The 19,747-nt window shown below is 39.6% G+C and overlaps 1 protein-coding gene across 8 annotated transcripts in view; it reads left to right on the plus strand.

Annotated features, from left to right (window-relative positions):
• The window catches only part of TRAK1 (trafficking kinesin protein 1), a 103,497-nt gene that overhangs the window by 44,228 nt on the left and 39,522 nt on the right, over window positions 1-19,747 (plus strand). For 2 of the 8 annotated variants that reach the window (XM_032106029.1, XM_032106065.1), the window contains exons 1-2: window positions 3,199-3,531; window positions 19,655-19,731. In XM_032106029.1, coding sequence (XP_031961920.1) covers window positions 3,468-3,531; window positions 19,655-19,731 — 141 coding nt within the window. In that variant the 5' untranslated portion in view covers window positions 3,199-3,467. Of the gene's footprint in view, window positions 1-3,198; window positions 3,532-3,811; window positions 3,835-4,762; window positions 4,808-5,144; window positions 5,248-10,710; window positions 11,103-19,654; window positions 19,732-19,747 lie in introns of those variants that run through there. The other 6 variants (XM_032106001.1, XM_032106011.1, XM_032106056.1 and 3 more) reach the window with 5 other exon arrangements.

A 19,747-nucleotide genomic window follows, 5' to 3' on the forward strand; every position in this document is an offset into this window, starting at 1 on the left:
TGGAGAAAAAGCTGAGAATGACTAAGCATGAAAACACAGGATTTCTAGTGACATGCTATTTAATGACATCCTTTTAAGACTTTATTTGCCAGCAGAGATGACGTGCTGCTGCTTTGCACCTTAGCAGCGCAGTGCACTACAGTCTTGAGTGTGCTGCTGTGTGGGGTGGATGAAAGTACCTTTGTCAAAAACTCTCTTCAAACAAAGGAAGAGGTTTGCGTGGGTTTTATAACCTGGGTAATTTAGGCACATCAGTTTAATGTTGACCTACGGCATGGATTTATTTCAGCAAAAAAGGAAGGAGAGGGCTCTTGAGCTTTTCAAGCCGTCTTTTCTGCCTAATGAAACCCCTTTGTAACCACAAACTTAAGGAATGCTTAGTATAGCTGTTCACCATTGACTACCAGAATTCTTTATCAATCTGTCTGTTTTGTCCTATGGAAAACAGATGAAAGGGGAGGGGTTTGTTTAGTTAGAAGTAAACATTAAAAAATAGAACAAAATTTAGCAGCTAAAAGGGAATGCTGAACAAATGTGAATAACTGTATTTCAGTTTGGAATAGGAAAATGCGACTTCCTTATGGTTGCAGACATATTACCCAAAATCTTTTTTTAATCCCATTTTGTATGAACGTTTGGGCAAGTAATACAATAATACCCCAACCAAATGTAGCACTGCAGTATGGAGATTTGAATACACAGAGGTTCAAAGTTTGTAGAGTCAGTCCACCAGAAAAATATACTGTTCTGATAAGTTTACTATAAAATTAATCTGCTACATCCCTGTAGGAAGGAAAAGTAGGGCTGCAGAAGTTGAAAGTAGGTTCTGCAAGTGTGCAGCTGCTTTGTTGGCTTGGTCACAAATTCCTGTTCAACTTGACAACCCTTCCAGCTTTATAGAGCTACAATTCCTCATATAATTGAAGGGATGCTTGGGAGTGGGTACCTGGATATATAGTATTCTGTCTGCCCAGGGTTTCCATCTTCATGCTGGGAAGATAATACACTTACTCTGTATTTCCCAGTCTCTTGAGGAGTTCTAAAATCATTTGGCCACACAAGTGATTTTCACCACAGAAAAGTAATGCCTTTCAGGATTTTACCAGTATGCTTCCAATCAGATCTGTAAAAAAATATCAATAAAACAAACAAACAAAAAAGCCCTAAGCCCCTACCTTGGACTATTTTTATCCTGTCTCATTGAAAGGGAGTGTATGTGCCATAGGAAGGACAGTGAGAAGAAAATTCTAGCATGTTGAATATTTCCTTTGTTTAAAACGTCAGCAAATAAAGGAAGGAGATTATCTCTGCAGCAATTTAAGGTGGTAGCCAGTGTTAATTCTTTCTATTTTAAATGGTTGTTTAATAGCATTACCAGACTGAAATTACCTTTTGGACAAAAATAATACAAGTGGAACAAATAGTTTATATGCAGAGCAATTGAGTTGATGTTGCCATAGGAACCTTTATTTTTCTCTGTCCGTATTTTAACAGTGTAGCCTTAATTGCATTTAATAGCATGTATAGTTTTTTCCTTGTGAGTATGCATAACTGAAACCTTGCAAGACTCAAAGCTACTGCAGTGATAATTTCTTATACCAGTAAAGCTGAAATCGTGATGTGGTCAAGAAACCAAAGCATTTTCCTCTGCATAGCTTGACTATTCCTTACCTATTTCTGCTATAGTAAAGCAAAGTGGTACCAGTCAGGGAGTAGAATAAGTGATAACAACCTGGAAGAGACGTGAGTGAGGGTGAACTTAATAGATGTCTGCAAATCATGAGTGATTGAAAAGGAGAGATGAACTGAGTGTTCAGATTTCCAGAGCTGGAAGCATCAAGTTAAGTTAGTAAACGTGAGTTGCAAAGCATAAGGTGAGGGGTTTGTATATCAGGAGGAGTAAATGTGTGGAACTCCTTGCAGGAGGATGTTGGAGATGCTAAAAATGTATGTGGGCTCAAGAACAGAGAGGATAAGTTTTTCAAGAATTGCTAAAAGCAGTAGCTCTATCTGTCTCAGGCTGTCTCTGATGGTGAAGAAGCTAGAGGTTGGGAGGGCAGTTGTGGGAAATATTGTGCAGTTCTCTTTTGCCTGCTCATGGCTGTTCTTGTGGATGGAGTCTTTGGCTAGAGAGACACCAAAGACTTCCTTGGTCAGACCCAGTATGGCCTCCTACCTTGTGTTATTAACATAGGTCACAACTTCATCAATCCCAATGCTTCTACTGCTGTTTGCAAAGAATCGCCTTTCCTGAAAAAGGGGGAGAAATGGGTGAAGAGTATGTGCTGGTTGTGAACAAAATGGATGTCAATCCCCTTGGTATCTGTACCTGCACGTATTCAGACATGCTTTTGGAATTGCTGTGTTTGATGATTTAATGCGTTTGTTCCTCAGATAGATTCTCTCCTAATAGCTTAAACACAATTTTAGTGGGGGCTGCAAAAGTATTTTCTTCCATTTCCAAAACACTGAACACAAAAATTAAGTTATTCTGGGTAATGACCTTCAGTATTTTTAGGAATAGAGTAGTAAAAATTTGGCCTAACCTCTTGTCTTCAGCTTTGAAACTTAGATGCTCGGGGAAAAAAAAAACCAAATGGGCAGTGGTTCATGGAGAGGGCAAAAAGTAGAAACAGATTAGCTTTTTCTTGCGAGGAGAAATGTATTGCTGTCCTGATTTTGCTGATTCTTTCTTTTTTTTTGTTTGGCATTTCTCAGCAGCAGGATGCAGAAGGGGTTCTATTATATCAGACCAGAATAGTGTAACAAAGCAGTAACATAGTTTAATTTTCCATGGGGAAGGCAGGCTTTTATCAAACTGTGTGGAGGAGAGTAGTAATGGACTTGATTTTCATTATTAATGTACTGCATGTCCCCAGTGAATTGCAACAGTGTGATGCTGTTGTTTTGTCAGCTGTGGCAAGGAGTTGTATCATCTTTCTTAGCAATGATTTTTGTTTCCAGTATGGAGGACTCCTTCTAGTCTGTAAAGCCAGAAAGAGCAAAATGCATTTTCTTCATCTCTGCATTGCTTTTGGAGCCAGCTTGTCTCCATGGCAACACATTAGCCTGAAAGAGATGTGGAGACTGGGGAGGAAAGGAATGAGTTAGAACCAGCCGGGCGGTGGTGTGTGTCCCCAACGTCAGCGCATCAGCCTTTTGATAGGAGGATTTTGTTAACACCCATCCAAGGCTCCTGTGCCGAGCTTCTTTATTAGAGGAGCTGCCAGGGCATCTGCTTCCTTTCTGCATCCTTTTTCTATTTTTTTTTTTTTTCTTCCAAATACACCCTCTGCACCCCCCTTTTATTTTAGTTGCGGCCTCAGTGAAGATGTGGTGCTCATTTTCAGCTTCCCATGAGCTGCCTTGTGCTCTGGCATTTTGCAAAGGCAGGAAGGCATGGCTGCATTTCACTTGACCTTAGCAGCGAAGTGAAATCTCCTGTATGTCACTGAAGGATACTGACTATGCAGAAATTTATTGAAGCAGATTATTATGAACTGGACTGGTATTATGAAGAATGCACGGATGGTAAATATTTCTTTCTAGTCTCTTGTTGCAGAATTTGGAGCCTGTAAGACTGGAGCATCATTATTCAGTGGTTTTAAAAAGGAAATACCCAGAAAAAGGCAACACCCAGGTGCAGCAGAGATGCCTGCACCTCTTTTGCACCTCAGCATCTCTTGTGAGTGTGCTGCAAGAGACTCTGCTGTATAGCTTTCTCCTCTCTGAAGGGAGTGGCAGAGCAGCATATGAACTGTATGAGCAGAGGAAAGAATATTCGAAAAGCTAACTGTATCTATAATAATTGAGCTGAATTTAAATATACTGATGGTAAGACTGATTATCGGTTCAAGTTTGAAGGGTGTGCTTTTTCTGCATTACCAATATCCTGTAATATGTATATATTTGATGTGTTAATAGGCAGTACATATTTTCTCTCTGGTTATTTGTCTGTGAAAAATGTAGATTCTTAAAAGTGAGCAGGTTAACTTTTTGAACTGGAAGAATTACAAACTCTGGCAAGCATTATCTTTTGTGGCTTTTGCAATTTTCATGTAATGTTTGCTAGGGTGATTATTTCTGTATCTGGACACCAAATGTTTTCATCAGGCTTCTGAGAGAAGGCACACGAGAAAGGATAAGGAATCGCTAAAACTGCATTCTCTGCAGCATGAAAAAATCAAGATCCCTTATTGATGGGACTCTGAAGCAAAATGCAGCCTTTGGGAATGCAGCAATTGTATATGGATTTTATTCTGGTTGGAGAGCTTAGCTTAAACAAGGCAAGTCCAAGATCACAGTGAAGCAAAGCACAGAAAGCAGGAAGGAGTGCAGGCCCAGGGGACGATGTACATATGTAATACACGATAGTGCAATGACAGTGCTCTAACAATAACAATACCAAAGGGGACGTGAAGTGTAAAGATAAGGGTGACAAAATTTAAATGGTTTTTTATGGTCTTTTCAGTGTCATGTGCCTCCTCCATTTGTTTCTCAGTAGTAGATTTTGGAACTGAATGCAGTTTCAGAAGCTTGTTACACTTGAACTACAGGAATTGATTGTTCCTGTCCAGGTGTACAAAGAGAAAGGTGCGTATTTATTTGAGAGATCTGACCATTTTAATTTGGATTGAATCCATTATGTAACCTTTATCCTCTAGGTTTAACCCTAGTAAGTACTGTAGCATCTGATTAATCTGCATGATGTAACAGGCTGAGTTGGCCTGCTTTTAGAAGCTTAAGAAACAGACCAGTTCTACAGTCAATAGAAGCTGTAGCTTTCCCCATGTTAAGGCTCCCACAGGTAGCATTTGGTTTGTTTTTTCCAAACAAAATGTTTGTTCATTTTTAAGATCCTTTGTCTGTCTGGTCAGTGTGTCATTATGTGGAAATGTGGTGTGCCTGAATGTCTGAACTAAGAGCTGATCTACTCACCCATTTTGTCTTGAGGTGTGTGCTGCATGGGAGAAACTGTGGGAGTTTCACAGCAGTGGACTAAGCAACAGGTGTTGGGTAAATGTTTAAATACCTTGTGGGATGAGGGCCTCAGGTGCACAGTAGTGGTTGGTCTGATTCTGGGTTTTCTTGTCAGTGCTGAGCCCCTGCCCAGAATAATTCTTCCATGAGCTGAGATGTGCAGAGTCAGCTGGAGTGTGTGCTGGCTGTCTGCTTGAAGTATTTGGGAAGTTCTTCCCTAAGAGAAAGAAGGGTTTAATGTGTGGTAGGGAAATATCTCTCCAGCAGGTAAGGCATAATGCTATCTTGCATTTTTTTTTACTATTATTTTTTAATGAAAGTATTAGTTTTTACATGATGAAGGATAGTGCTGTCAGTCCTGTCTCAGCCTCTCAGGTGAACGGCAGTCTCATAGAGTTCACAGAATTTTCTGGGGTTTAGCTTTCTTTTGCTTCTTTGAGTTCAGGTGTGTGTGAGAGAAGAGGATTCGAGAGATTCAGTGGAAGACACAGTCTTTGGCCTTAGATACTGGTGTGTTCATTTGGGTTTAAAATAGTGTTGGCACTCACCGTTGATGGAGAAAGGTATTCTAATTGTGGTAGCAGACAAAAGGCGTTGCTGCAGTAGAAAACAGAGCTTTTGCAAAAACCTGGAGCAGGTGGCATATTAAAAGAGATGCCTGTCCCTTGATTGGTTTTCGATTTTTCTGCCATGTATTCGTTGATACCAGAGTCATTTTCCTGAGATTCTTTTTACATTCAGTATAGTGAGATAGGCAGTTGCAGCTCAGCTGACCTGTTTTGAATATCTATTTTAAGACAAATTGAAGCACAGTTAGAGAGCCAATTTCTCTGCCTTACATGGACTCTCTGGAGCTCAGATGTATGTGTGCAGTCAGTTATGAATCCCACCCAGTTCACCCTCCTTGATAAATACAATATTGGAAAACAGTAGGTGGTACATTAAAACTAATGGGAATCCTCACAAGATAATATCGTGCAGAATTATTTTTCTGATGAAATTGTTCATACATTCTTTGTCAGAGCCTCTGGGACTCAGATTTCCGTTTAAAAGACACGACTTTGTTTGGTTTCATTTATTTAATAATTATTTTAACAGCCTATGGTTTCTTTTTCTTCAGAGAAAAAAAACTAGTCTAAAATTATATCGGGGTATAAGGTTTTAATGCTATTACTTAACTGTAAGGTAAAGAACTGACTCACTGTTACCTCAGGTGTAATGAATTTCTGTAATGACTGACATAGTAATGATGTTTTCTACTTGCATTTGGTGGTGGTATTTTTTTTAATGTCCTGAAAAAGAAAAAATGCTCAAAATATACAATTTATAAATCTTGATAAAGGCTTTCTAGGGTTGGAATAATTAATTAATTCTTTTACATAAGGTCCTTTACAGAGTTTATTTTTGGTAGGAATAGACGAAAATAGACAATAAAATGTCACCCTCTATGTGAATCACTGGTGTTAACTAACATTCCAATAAATTGAAGCTTCTATAAATAACTACTACACTGTGCTTTTTAGATACATTTTCAAGTATAATATTTTATAATACGAGTGACAGTTGTCACCTTACTTGGCATTAGCGAAGTATATTGTGTAGGTGGAATGGGGAAAGAGCTGGGCCTGTACATGAGTAGGAAAGTAGCTATTTCATAGCAGACTTGGACAGAACCAGTGATAAAGAGGAAAAGGTGAAACTTTTGTAGACTCTTATCACAAAAGATAATCGTGTAAAAGTTTAGGTTCATATAAGTGGTTTTTAATAGAAAAAAATACGTTCTTAAAAATCCCACACTCAACACAACTTGGGTGAAAAAATTAATACTAAACCCCCACAAACTACCAAGTAAACAAACAGATAAATATCTACCCATAGATATTTTTATGAATATGCTTGTTCCCCCCCTTTCTCTTAGTGCAATATTTTTTTAATGATCAATGCTTTCTAGAGAAATCCAGGTTGACTTTAGAGCCAATTGCTTTCCTGGTGGTTTCTTCCATTACTTTTTTATTTCTACCTCAGCAGTTCATAACAATGCATGAGTTCAATTGTCTACAATTCCAGATGACTTTGTGAATGTGCGATTGGATCTTGTGTCCTCCTTTTGTTGGTCATGAGTTTTTGCAATTTCTCGTGGAGGAAATGGTGTTTTTTCCTTTTTTCCTCTGCCAGACCCATGGTGTGCCTGGTTTGTTACACATGCTGAACCTTCTAACCACTTCTGTGTTTGCCTGAGCCGCTTCATCTTCCAGCACCCCTTCCTGTATTTTCTTCCCACTCAGGTTGAAATGTTTTTACCACCTGTTATGTTTGCAGTTACTGTTTAGAGCTTCTCTCTTCTGTTCTATTTTCCACTCCACTGATATAATTATCAGCAAGTTCACTAACTTTCTTTTTAACAAAAGTGGACAATGTTATTGCTTGGTTCTGCTTGATCTCTTATGAGTGATTACTTATTGTTGCCTCGCTTATGTTACTGTGGTGACCCATCGTCTCCCTCATACATTGGTCCCTTTCGTGACCATCCCTGTGAACAGAGTAGCCCTGGTTTTACTCTGAATCTTAGTGGATGCTGGCACTGGGTATGCTATTGAAATCTGAGAGAGTCTTATGAATGCCTTTAGCATGCAGTCTCCGAAACAGCCCTTGCTCTATAGGTGTTCAGCTAAAATGGTCATTCAGGTTGATCTTGTTTTGCTCCCATGTCTTTTACATCTGTATTTAATAAATATAGTTGAACCTTGCTTATATTCCTGTAATTGTTGATACCATTTTCCTGTTTTTCTGCTTTTTGCCAGGCCACTTCTTTACTCCTTCATTGACTCCTAGTTCTTTGTCAAGGCACATAAGCCATATAAGGCAACATACATTGCAGCATAGAGATATTTTTTGTTTTCATTCTGCTCAACTGCTAAATATCCAGATAAGTGTTTTCCCACTTCATCCTATTTCTTTCCCTTTCTGCAGGAGTAACATGCTGTCCCTTTGGTTGAGTGACAGAAGATATTTTGTGTGGGATTTTGAAAGAGTGGGAAACATGAAGCCAGTAAAAATTTGAACAAGCTAACTTCGCTTGACTGTACATATTAACAAAAGCACACATTCAATAACCAATTTATCTCCCTCCCTGAAGAGCCCACCCCAAAATACCCACATTTCTTCATCAGCATGCTTTAAATCCAAGTGATGCCATTTCATCTGCTGTTTTTAGACTTGTTTGCTTACGGAGAATCTCTTTGTTCTAGATGCAGCATTGTTAGTAATAGTTTATTGTGCAGAAGTTAGATATTTTTATTGATAAAGGAAAGTTAAAATTATTTGAATGCATTGGAGTTCCTTGGAAATAATGAGTCAGGATATCAGGGTTTGTTTGTATTGTGTCCAGCCTCACCCTTCTTCAAACTAGCTCCTGGTTTGTGTGTTTCCTGTTTCATGGCAAAGCTGCTGAATACACTCTGTACCTCAGTGCAGGTGTTGTACTAGGAGTGTGCTTGGAGCACTGCAACCCCCTTAACAAGCTTCCTGACAGGAGGTAAAGGTCTTCAGCTGCTAATTCAGAGTGGGAATTGCAGCAAATACACCAAATTTACTTCCCAGTGGCAACCCATAAATGTAAGTCTACATTCTAGTATACTCTTAAAGTCCCTGAGTATGTGTTTACAGGAAATATTAAAAATCACTTTTGAATCTTTCCAGATTAGATCATATATTTTCAGAATGGAATACAATGTAGCTTTTGTTTTTTTAAATTTTTATCCATAGCTGCTTATTGTTTCATGTTTGTTGGAAACCTGGCTAGTAATCTTTAGCAAGTAAATATTCCTTCACTGCTAAGGAGGTGTAATGTAGAATACATGAAAAATGAGTTGATAGTGTGAGGGTGGGGCATACATTCCTTCTCCACCCATTATAAATTTGCATCAGCATTTATCATATGCTGATATCAAAATAGGCATTGCAACACTTTCTCTCAGCTTTTGAATGTCAGAGTCCTCCTGTGTGGCATGAGTTGATATTAGTCACAGTTCAGAAGCCAACTGTGGGAATATTCACTTACTCTCCGTATATTGTCATGTATTTTGGGCAGCAACATGCCTGCTTTCGATGTGTCCTTCATAAACTAGGTGGTTGGCGGTAGTTGAATGCTTGTCAGGAGTACTAAAACTGCAGCATGTTTGGCAGGGGTGACTTTTCTGTCCCTAAGCTTTAAAAGGTGCTTCTTGCATTCTTTTAGTATGACGTATTGTTTTGGTTACTCTCTCAATTTCCATTTTCTAGCTATTACTGTAATGTGATAAATTGACACTGAATAGCAAGTAGGCACTTAAGACCCTTACTGTCTGATTGTAAGTATTTTTTTTATAGAGCTGATTCAAGGCACAGAAAAGCTCTAGGAAACTAGAAGTAATTCTCATTATTACTAAAATGATATCTTTTAATGTAATCATTTGGGAGAAAGGGACAGTCCTATTTTTTCCCTCAGCTGAGTTCTTGAGGTTATTGCTGCTGTTGAATATTGCAGTAAATTTTGGCTGTCAAGGCTCATGTTGCCTTGAGTAGCAAGATAATTTTTACTCAGAAATGAGTGTTTCTTTCTGCAGCAACCACTTATGTGTATTTCATACCCTTTGGCTTATTTCTATAAACATTGTTGTTTGCATATAAGTATCAGGAGTTTAAAACGTAGAACAGAATCATTCATCATTATTGTATAAAAGTAGTTGGTTCCCATCTCATACTACCCCCTTCTTCCTCAGCACCAGAGAAATGGTAATAGAAAAATTGTTCCTACATGACCCAAGCTGTTACGTTCTGCTGGCTTATAATGTAGTGTTTGTCCGTCTGTTCCTAGCAGTTATGTCCCTTCAGGGGATGATGAGGTGCCTTTGCCTTGCAGTGCCCCACTTTGCCTGCAAATGCTTTGCCCCATGATGTGGATAGGAATGCTTTAGCAGCAAAAGGGTGCCTGCTTGCTGCTGCAAGTAAGGGAGGCAACCTGGCAAACATTAAATACCTGTGGCTACAAAAAATTAAATAAGAAAGTTAGCCTGCCCTATGTATGTAGTCAAGATTAGCAAACACAACCCGTTGGAAAACAAGAGGTTTGAGCACAGGAAATTTGTTTCTTGTTGAACAAAGAAGAGATGCACGCACCCTTGAAAATTAACTAGGATGCCATAAGTGGACTTGTGAGGTATTTCTTTTCTCACAGCAGACTGAAGAGAAAAATTACTGTGGAAAACACGGTATTTGACAGCTAATGTGATATGTCATTTAAGTTCTTTGTACCGGTATAATCTCTTCTTAATAAAAGCAATAAAAAAGCTCCTTTCCCCAGCCTAATTCTTCACGCGGTGGTTTTAGCGTGTGGTGGATTCTGCAGTCAGACTTTACTGCACAATAGCCCTGGGTATCAGGATCTCTCTGCTGGGTGGGATTGGCTGTGTGTGAGCACAGGCTCAGGCTGTTCACAGCTCCGGTGAGGTCTTGATGCATTGGGTAACTCGAGAGGTGATTTATGACTCTGTGACGGTGCACACCCTTCCCCAGGTGTGACAGTCAGAGGCTGGGTCAGACTTCCGTGTTGAGACACTTGTGGGGAGCTACCACTTCACTCATAAGAGCAGGGGCCGAAGAGAGAGAGCCTTGTTGACATGAGGAGTGTCAGGGAGGGGCTTTCAGCCCAGTAGCTTTGTCTGAAATACGTTGGGGGCTTTTGAGCAGAAACTGGCTACTGTCAGAGCTGGTCTGAGGAGCAACATAAACCTTCTAGTAATTATTAGACAGATGGTCTCTTCCCTCCTCCACCCCATCTGTACAACACAAAGCTGTTGCACTAAGGACAAATACTCAGTTGCTCTGGAGTTCCTTAGCTGAGCATGTGAGTGAGGAAAGATGGTATCCTGCTTTGTGGAGACCTTGCTTTGCTCTCCCCAAAGATACAGCCTACGAGGGAATGACTTCCCATCGCCTGTGAGACTAAGGCATCATTTCGTGTCTGTCTGGGATAACTGCAGCAATGTCAGTAAACGAAGAGGAAAGCTATGAATATGACTATGAAAAGGAAAATGAGAGGGAACGCACTTCTGACAGGCAGAGCCTTGATATCTTGGAAGAAGGTACTTTTCACCTTTTTTTTAATCTTTCATGGTAGTAGCACCTGGCAACATATAAGTGATGTGAGTGGTATTTGTGGATTAAATACACCAAATTTTGTGTTTTACATAGGTAGCCAGTACATTTGGATGAAAAATTCATCTAGCATCTAAATCAGATAAACCTTAATTTATGTATACTTCTTTAAAGAGGAAATGCATGATCAACAGATGTAGGCTGTGCAATACCTATTTTATAATGGAATAGGAATTGGGAAATTTTCTCTCTCTGGAATTGTGTAGTGCAGTTTTTTATATACGCACCATGTGTGTCTTATGAAACTGTGTATTTTAGGTTGTCATTGCCAGCAGGTGCTTCTAGAACAGAGCAGCAATTTTGTGCTTATCCATGAATTTGAAAGCGCATAGACAGAAATAATCCAAGTGTGGGTCTTATGATTTAAATTTTCAATAAAAAACCAACCCAAAAATCTTGTCGTACTTTCTGTAAATAATGGGCAACTGGCCCATTCAGATGGAAATGGGAATGTATGTGCATTGAAAATCCTCCTGTGCCCCTGCTGTATTGAGGGGGTACCTATTCTAGGGCTGCTTCCAGCCAATCTGGCAGCCTTTTTCAGGGTTTCAGGTAGCAAAAGCTGAATGCACCATTCCTGTTGTTTCATGTGCTATAAATTTTGCTCTGAAACAGTAGTTTTATGGTAAAGAACTGTTACTTCCAAATAAACTATTGTAAAGCTGATGTAAGGATGCTTTGAAGGATTGTTAGCGCAGAGAATGCAATGTGCTGTGAATTTACATCCTTGTTCACCTCGTGGTTAACAGTTCCTGTGTCCAGAGTCTTGGTGAATGAACCATGCTCTTTGAATCCCATTGCACAGAATTTTCCTGTAAAAATTCCCTCACAATCAAATATCCCACCTGGTTTTCAGACTTGTGTGTCTGTGCAAAAAAGAAAGGTGCTGAAGAAAATACTGATAAAAAGAAAATTTAAAACTGGGGATTGGAATGGAGAGGAAGTTTATCAAGAGAGGCCAGCTGACATTTTTTTATATTTTTTTTCCTATTTTTTTTAGCGATTAAATAATTGCAGAAGCATACCTCATGCTGTTCTTATTCTTTCTGCTGACTTTACCTTTCATCCAGATCGAACAGTCTGAAGCTGTTCTTGTTGATTTTGAGAAGGGGGGAAAAAGAGCTGGGTTCTATCTGTGGTAAATTTAGCCCTGTCTTTCTACAGTGCCTTCCTCTCAAAAGCTCAGTATGTGTTTGAAATGTCTTCTAAAGATGCCTTCTCTTCTCCACCTCTGCATTCATATCACCTACACACTGAGTGTAGCAGAGATACAGATACACAAAACCGATATATATGGTACTTCTATACATCTTTGCACGTGGGAGTGCTTGCAAAGTGTAGTATTTCTGTAGGAGAATGGATGAGTCAGTCCATTCTATAAGTGGCTGGAAACACCAGCATGTAGCCTTTTCATGCTGAACAAAAGAAACGTTTTAGCTACCATTTATCTGGCTGTAAATCTGGTACCAGAAATGGGAAATCAGAGGATATGCTTCACTTGAACCATTTATAGTTATTGAAAGGAAGAGGATAAAACCTCTGTAATTAAGACTCCTTAACTGTTTGGCCTATTCCACGTGCAGCATGCATCCTCACTTCTTGACCATCATAGTCATTTTGATGTAGTGAGGTTTTTCTCTGTCCCAACATTTAGATGCTGTAAGTTCCCTCAGTCCTGTTTCTGGAGCCCATCACAGAACTAAAGTTACGCCTGGCGGTGTTACGGTCGGCTCTCTTGATGACAGTGAAAGCCACCTTCATAAAGGCCTGGGCAGAACAGTCCTGGGGTCACTGGGGTTGCTTTGGAATTATAAAGTTGCCTGACAGCAGTATGTTTACTTTTCATTTGATAAGCTGGCCTCAGGGCAGACTGCAGTGAAACTTTGCTCGGGGATATATGTTGATAGTGTCTACTGTAAAGTTTTTCTTCGTAAAGGAACCTGAGCTGTGAAAGGACAACCTGTCAGCTTTCTCTGATTAGTGATTCGCTGTGTCAGCTGTTTCTGAAAGGGAGCTGTGTTTGTTTTGATTCTTGCTTTTGCAGGTGGGAGAGGAAAAGACTCTGACCTACATAGGACCTATGATGGCAGCCATTTCCATTTACTAATGTAGTAGTTTAAAAGTCCTCTTTATCTAAAGTACTTAGTAAATGCAGGCAAAGAATCTGTCTCAAGTTGAATTAAAAAGAAAAAAAAGGTCTTGGAATCACTATTTAAATCTTAACTCAGGCACTCCAGGGGTCTGACTTTCAGAAAATGTAAATGTACAATAGGATGGAGGCCCATCAGAGCTCTGGGATCTGTCAATGCTAAAGCAAAAAAGATGGAGAGGAGTCATTCTTGAAAGCTTTAGCACAATCATTCCCTCCCAAGGGATAGGAAAAATCGCATATTTAAGAAAGGAGACAGCTGAGAATGTGTGGCTTACGGGCTTGTAACTTCATTTTAGGATTTTTAAAGATGTACAGTCCAGATCCTGGTTTAAATCTTTCACCAATTTATTAGTTACATTGTCTGCAGTCCAGACATTTCTTGACAAGAAATGAATGGAAGAGAATGTCAAGACAGTAACTCAGTGGCTAGTAGTAAAAAATCCTGCAAAAAAAGTTTTAACTTTCAAGAGAACAGCTATGCTGTGCTGTGTCTGTAAATTATGTATGCATTAAGGCAGTTAAGAGAATTAAGGTGAATTCTCTCCAGAGACTTCTTCCTTGTTTCACATTGTGTCTGTATTTTCCAAGTTAGCACATTTGATCTGTGTTTATGCTAATAGAAGGAACAAGTGTCTGATGCTCTTTTTGAAATTTCTTCTAACTTTGTTTTTCATTCATCACAAAATTTGATGCAGTTCATGTCCTACTTAGAGGAAGTACTTTGAAATTATTCACTGCCTGAGGTTTCAGGCAGAGGCTTTAGAAAAGAAGTAAGAGCAAAGTGGTGGGTTTTTTTTGCGAACCTGAGGTTAAGTAATAACAAAGGTTTGTATGTGAGGTTTTAATATTGGATTTGCTAAGCTATTTGAATACCCTATGAGATAAATGGCAGTAAACGAACACTCCTTGAACCATAGCCTTAAACAGCAAGATAAAATCTCTTCTTCCAGAAGAATCAGTACCTGCAGCTTAATACTAAAAGATTATTTTGCAAACTGTGCCATTGAAATAACAGTAAGCCAGGCTGTAACATCTGAAGAAGACAAAAACCAAATCTGTTGGATTGTCTGTTGAACTTGCTGACTGAGTATGTATCGCTTGCAGCATCATGTTCTTCCAGACTCCTGCACGGAGCTCGCCCACAGTGTGACCTGACAGTTGTGAAGCAGTTGGCTCGCTGTGACCGCTCCTTATCCCTCTAACCAGGGTCACAGTCACCTGCTGACCTCCCTGTCTGCCTTGTGGAGTGACTGGCCTGCTCCCTGCTTGGGGAGTGCGGGGGCAGGCTGGGGGAACTGCTGGGGTGTTATGTTAGGATTTGGACTTCTAGCAAGCTGTGACTCAGAAGCACATTCTTCAAGCTCTGGTGACAGTAGTATCTTAAAATTTTTAAGCTCTTTAGATGGGCGTATTCTTTTAGGGCTGTCTCAAATGTGGCGGGCAACAGCAGATCTGAAGCTTCTGCCCCATCGTAGCCAGGGCTGCCAAAAGCACATTGGAGGAGAAGCTACCATGTTTATCTTTAACTGTGGAAAATCTTTCTAGTCTGGGTCAGTAACAGCTGGCAGCACATTTGAGGTATAGTTTTCCTGAGTTTATTTGAGACGTAATATACCTAATATGGCACAGTTTCAGAATTCCACATGTGCTTGGCTCAAGTAATGTAGTGCTCACAGTAACCTGTGCCAGAGGATAACTATCAGTGGCTCTGGAACTGAAGCTGTAAAGCGGGTGCTTTATCCCTGAAGTGTAAAAAGAGCCTTTGAGAGTTGAATCCATCGAGGAGTCTGAGTCTGCCAGGGCCTTTGATGGCTAACGCTTGCCAAGTGGCAGCAGGGAGCACGGCTGGTCAGTCAGATTTGCCGTGTGTGTGTTCTGTGTGGCTCCATGTGCAACATTTAGGATGCGATGCCCTTGTGATTGTATCTTTGGTGTTTGGACAGAGCTGTGAGTAGAGGGGAGCAAGACAAGCTGTTTGTGAGGCACGGCTTGTCATGACTGAGCAAGAGTATAGCAGACCTTGCCATAGTTAAAGGCTTTGGGTAGGGAACTGTTACGAAAAAAAAGTGCTCTCCCCTCCTGCCACCTTGCCAGCAAGAAGCATGAGTGTTTAAATGGCAGGAGATCTGTGCTCCATGAACAACATTCATTTCTCCTGATGGAGTTTCTGATGAAGTAAATTTTGGTAGTAGGGAAATCATCATGCACTAGCGCCTTCCCTGTTAGACTCTATAATTATACAGGTCAATATTATCTGCCCCAGAAGGGAAATTTACAATAACATCTTGGCCCTCTTGTGTTTCCCAGTAGTTAGAAATAGATGGGAAGAGGAGCAGTGGGAGCTGGGCTTTCCTCTTCAGCAGTTGCTGCTCTCTTTTAGTCCTTTAGTTCATCCCTGGCTGATGGGTCTCAAAAATGGAGAGGGAGAATGCATTGAGGAGGGATGCAGGGAGCAGGAGCTGAGCATACCTGTGACTGCTGGCTCCAGTGTTATTTTTTTCCTTTGTTCCACTTGAATCCTTTCTTTGGTAGGTGGTGGCTCATTGCAGAAGCTGCCAGTAGTGGTATTCTTGTTCTGCTTCCCTTCCATGGCTGTCTCCTCTTCCTGTAAACATCCTTTAAGTAGCATACTTGTTGAATAGGTGACTTTCAGGGAGCAATCCAGAAAGGTGCATGCACTCCTCCATCTCCTGGTGCATCTTCAGCTTGGTAATCAGTGCTCCATTAACTAGATGACAAGAAATAAATGCAGAGTAAATAAATACATCCTTTCAGCTCTACTTATGTTGGGAAACACAGGAATGTCCTTATCAGTAAATTTGCAAGCTTTACAAGGGTGTGAAGATGGTGCTAGGTACTTTAAGGCAGAGGAAATATTTGATCTGTGTAGCATTTGTCCATTTGTGTGTTTGGCTTTAAAGAAAAACCCAAACACTTTGAACTGCAAGTGTGTCCCCAGTATCATGTATTTAGTGCTGTCATGAAAATAATGCGATGGGAGCTTTCTCTGTTCCTTGTTTCCTGTTTTGGATCTGTGACATTAGCTTCAAAGCACTTATCAAAACGTGGGATTTTTTAAATTATTCTTTCTTTCTGTATTGTCTATCAGCCTTCTTCATAAGCTGAGAAGTGCAAAGTATATTTTATTTGGCTGTTTGGATGCATCCATGCACTTAGACACAGTGCTCCCTATCACCCTCAAGCAAAAAACTACTGATGTGTGAGTGAGCAAAATGAGGTCAGTCATTTGGCACTGTAGGTTTTGCATTACAAGGCACTGTCCTTCATTTGCTCTTGTTTTATCTTTACAGCATCGTTACCAGGCTCTCATACTCATCAGAAATTCCAGCAGGCTAGAAACCTACTATGCCCGATCCATTAGAGATGGCGAGGGGGGGGGGGGTGTGTACTTTTCCTCTGCATACTTCACGGATCACACCTCTAAATGGTTTTTTCAAAATAGTGGGTGTTTTTCACTGATAGATTTTTTTGATCACTAAAGAAATAAAAACTCCTGTACTAGGAATTGGCCAGATGTTATCTTGTAGTGTGTGGAGGTTGAATAACTAAATATTTAGACACTTCTAAGGTTTGGGGTTTTTTTAAATGACGCTTCTGAATTCCGCTCTCACCCCGACTTTTCACCTTCTCCTCCTCACAAGCCTTGATTTCTGAGTAATGGAAAGCAACACCTCTTTCCAAGTTTGCCCTCCTTCTAAAAGGAAATCCTTCCATTTAGTTAGTAGCTCTGTGTTTTTACAGTATTGTATGTAGTAGTAGTAGTAGTAGTAGTAGTAGTAGTATGGGCAGTAGCTGACTGAAGAATTTTATTATATGCAATCTACTGAAGTTTATTTCCACTTGGAGAATAAAGAGGATGCATAAAAGAACATTTCTTCTTTGAAACCCTTTCACGTTGGCAGAGTAGTGTGTGAAGATTTCTGTTTTGACAATCACCAACAGAACTTCGACAGAAATTTCGAGGTATAAAAGCTATTGGTGACCAGATTCTACTTTGCTGCTGGTAATGTCTGTTATGATAATGCTGTGGTATTGCCTTGCCAGGCTAAAGTTTAAATGGCAAGTTCTGAAGAAATAACCCAGGGAGTATCCACACAAATCAGCCTTTATCACTCTCCCAGTTGAGTGACTTTATTCTGTCTGTGGGAACACTATCCTTTTATCAGCCTGGCTGTTAGGAAGGTTATACATTTACCTGAATTGGGATGGTGTGAGGTTGCCATAGTCCTACTCAGTGGTGATTGTTAGTGCTAGGTACAGAGTTGTAATGAGCTTGCTAATGACGATGTCAAACATTATTTTATAGTAGTGATGGAATGTTGTAACCAAGGGAACTATTTAGTGTGCAGTTGTATTGGAAACCTGCTGGCGTCAGGGTTTCTGATAGGTCTTTTATGGCATGACTTATGAACTTACTATATTTAAAACAAAACTGAGTTTATGGTGATACCAGTTGGTGTATGTGTGGATGAATAGTCTTCTGAACATTACACCTTCTGTCTTTATGTGAAGTTTGTATGGAAAACTTCTGTTTAACCCCTTTTTCAACTCTAGCCAATGCTTTCTGCAAGTTACTGCATTTTTTTTGTGGAATCCTGATTAGTCTGCTTTTGAGTGATATAGCTTGTAGTTTACAGATGTACTGTATTTTTACTTCTGCAGTGGTAGAGTTACTCTTTCTACTGGTATGTTGTGTTTGTCAGGTTATTACTTTGAAGCATAAACCTTTTACTTTTACCACTTTCAGACTTGCTATTTGGATAAATGCAATTATATTTTGAATACTTTTGTATAGCATTCTTTGGAGTTCACTGGCACTACTCATGTCAATAAATATTATACATTCTTTTAGGATGTGATCCGCAAAAGTAGAATTAGAGAAACAGGAAAATAAATGAAGAAAATTAATTTCTTGCCATAGTTTAAGCAATTTTCTGATGGTTAGGTAAGGAAAAATGTCCTCCAACATTTCAATAGATATTTAAGTACTGTTGCATTTGATGTATTATCAATGTGCCTTAGTGGTGAGCAGCTGTATATTTATATATATGCAATTTGTATATTTATGAATTAGGTAGTGTTGTTTCCGTAGTGTGACAAACTGTCTCCTGCTAATGTTACTGTACAGTTCTGCTCTTTTTTTCTCCTCACTATTTAAATCCTATTAGGCCTGATCTGTCTCTTCTCCCGCCTTAGTGTGCACTAGAACAACATTAGCTTATCTGCCAGACGGAGCCTTAACTGACATTGCCAAGGGTAAATCCCCTGAAGAACAGTTCAGCCTACAACAGCCTGATAACTCATAGTCTATATGATCCCCTGAATTTCATTAACAGTCCTTTTTTCCAGAATTACAGGGTTTGAGGAAAAGGTATAGTTGAAAATAAAAAGAACAGAAGGGTAGAATAGAAAGTGCTGTTGTTTCCTGTGACTGTTGGTGAATTTTTAGAAAATTTGTTGACTTCTAGATAAGTCAGTGTAGCTTCTTAAAGGATTACCTATGGTGGTAGACTGAACTTTTGAATACTTTCTTCAGTCTGATAAAACTCCTGGTTCCACCTTAGTGATTAATCATCTCAACCAGTCTAAGTAAATATTTGTATGAGTGATACTGTGGTCACTGGTGTGGCCTGGGTATTACAAGAGCCATTTCATATTTTGCATGTGTTTTGTACTTACTTTGCTGTCTTCTACTATAAAACCCAGTTCTTATCGACTTAATATGACAGTGTCTTTCTGATGAGCAGTGCCCCTAGCAGTATTGGAGTTGCTTATTCATGTAGTAATGCTACTGCATGTCATACAATGAGTAGGTGACACGATGGAATCCTAATTATGTATCTAAGAATATCTGTTCTGACTTCCTGTTTTTTTGTTTTTTTTTTTTAGTGAACTCAATACATTCATCTTCAGAGAAGAAAATTTTAACATTTTAAGTTTGTTCTGCCACTGACAAAAACAAGTGCTCATTAGAAGAGGAGCATTTGTATTCCCAGTATATCATATATAATAGTATATTGGATTTTTTTTTTTTTTTTGAGGGCAGGTTTGGGGAGGGGGGGGTGAGTTTTGTTTCTTCGTTGTTTTGTTTTGAGTTTTTAGCTCTTGATGTGCTTACCCAGAGGTTGACATAAGTGGTTTTTAAGATGAAAACTTATGCATGCCTAAATTAGAAAGATATTTCTTGCAAAGGATGGGAGTTGCACTTCAGCGATCCTTGTGGGTGTTTTCGAGCTCAGAATATTCTGTGATCCTCCCCCAGTAGTACTGCCTGTCTGATTAATGTTTTGCTTTATTTCTTTGCAGTTTTATGTGCTGAAAGAGTGGGCCAGATGACTAAAACATACAATGACATAGATGCTGTAACACGTCTTCTTGAAGAGGCAAGTATTACCTCTG

This window comes from Corvus moneduloides, chromosome 1 (genome assembly GCF_009650955.1).
Source record: "Corvus moneduloides isolate bCorMon1 chromosome 1, bCorMon1.pri, whole genome shotgun sequence".
Classification (NCBI taxonomy): Eukaryota; Metazoa; Chordata; class Aves; order Passeriformes; family Corvidae; genus Corvus; species Corvus moneduloides.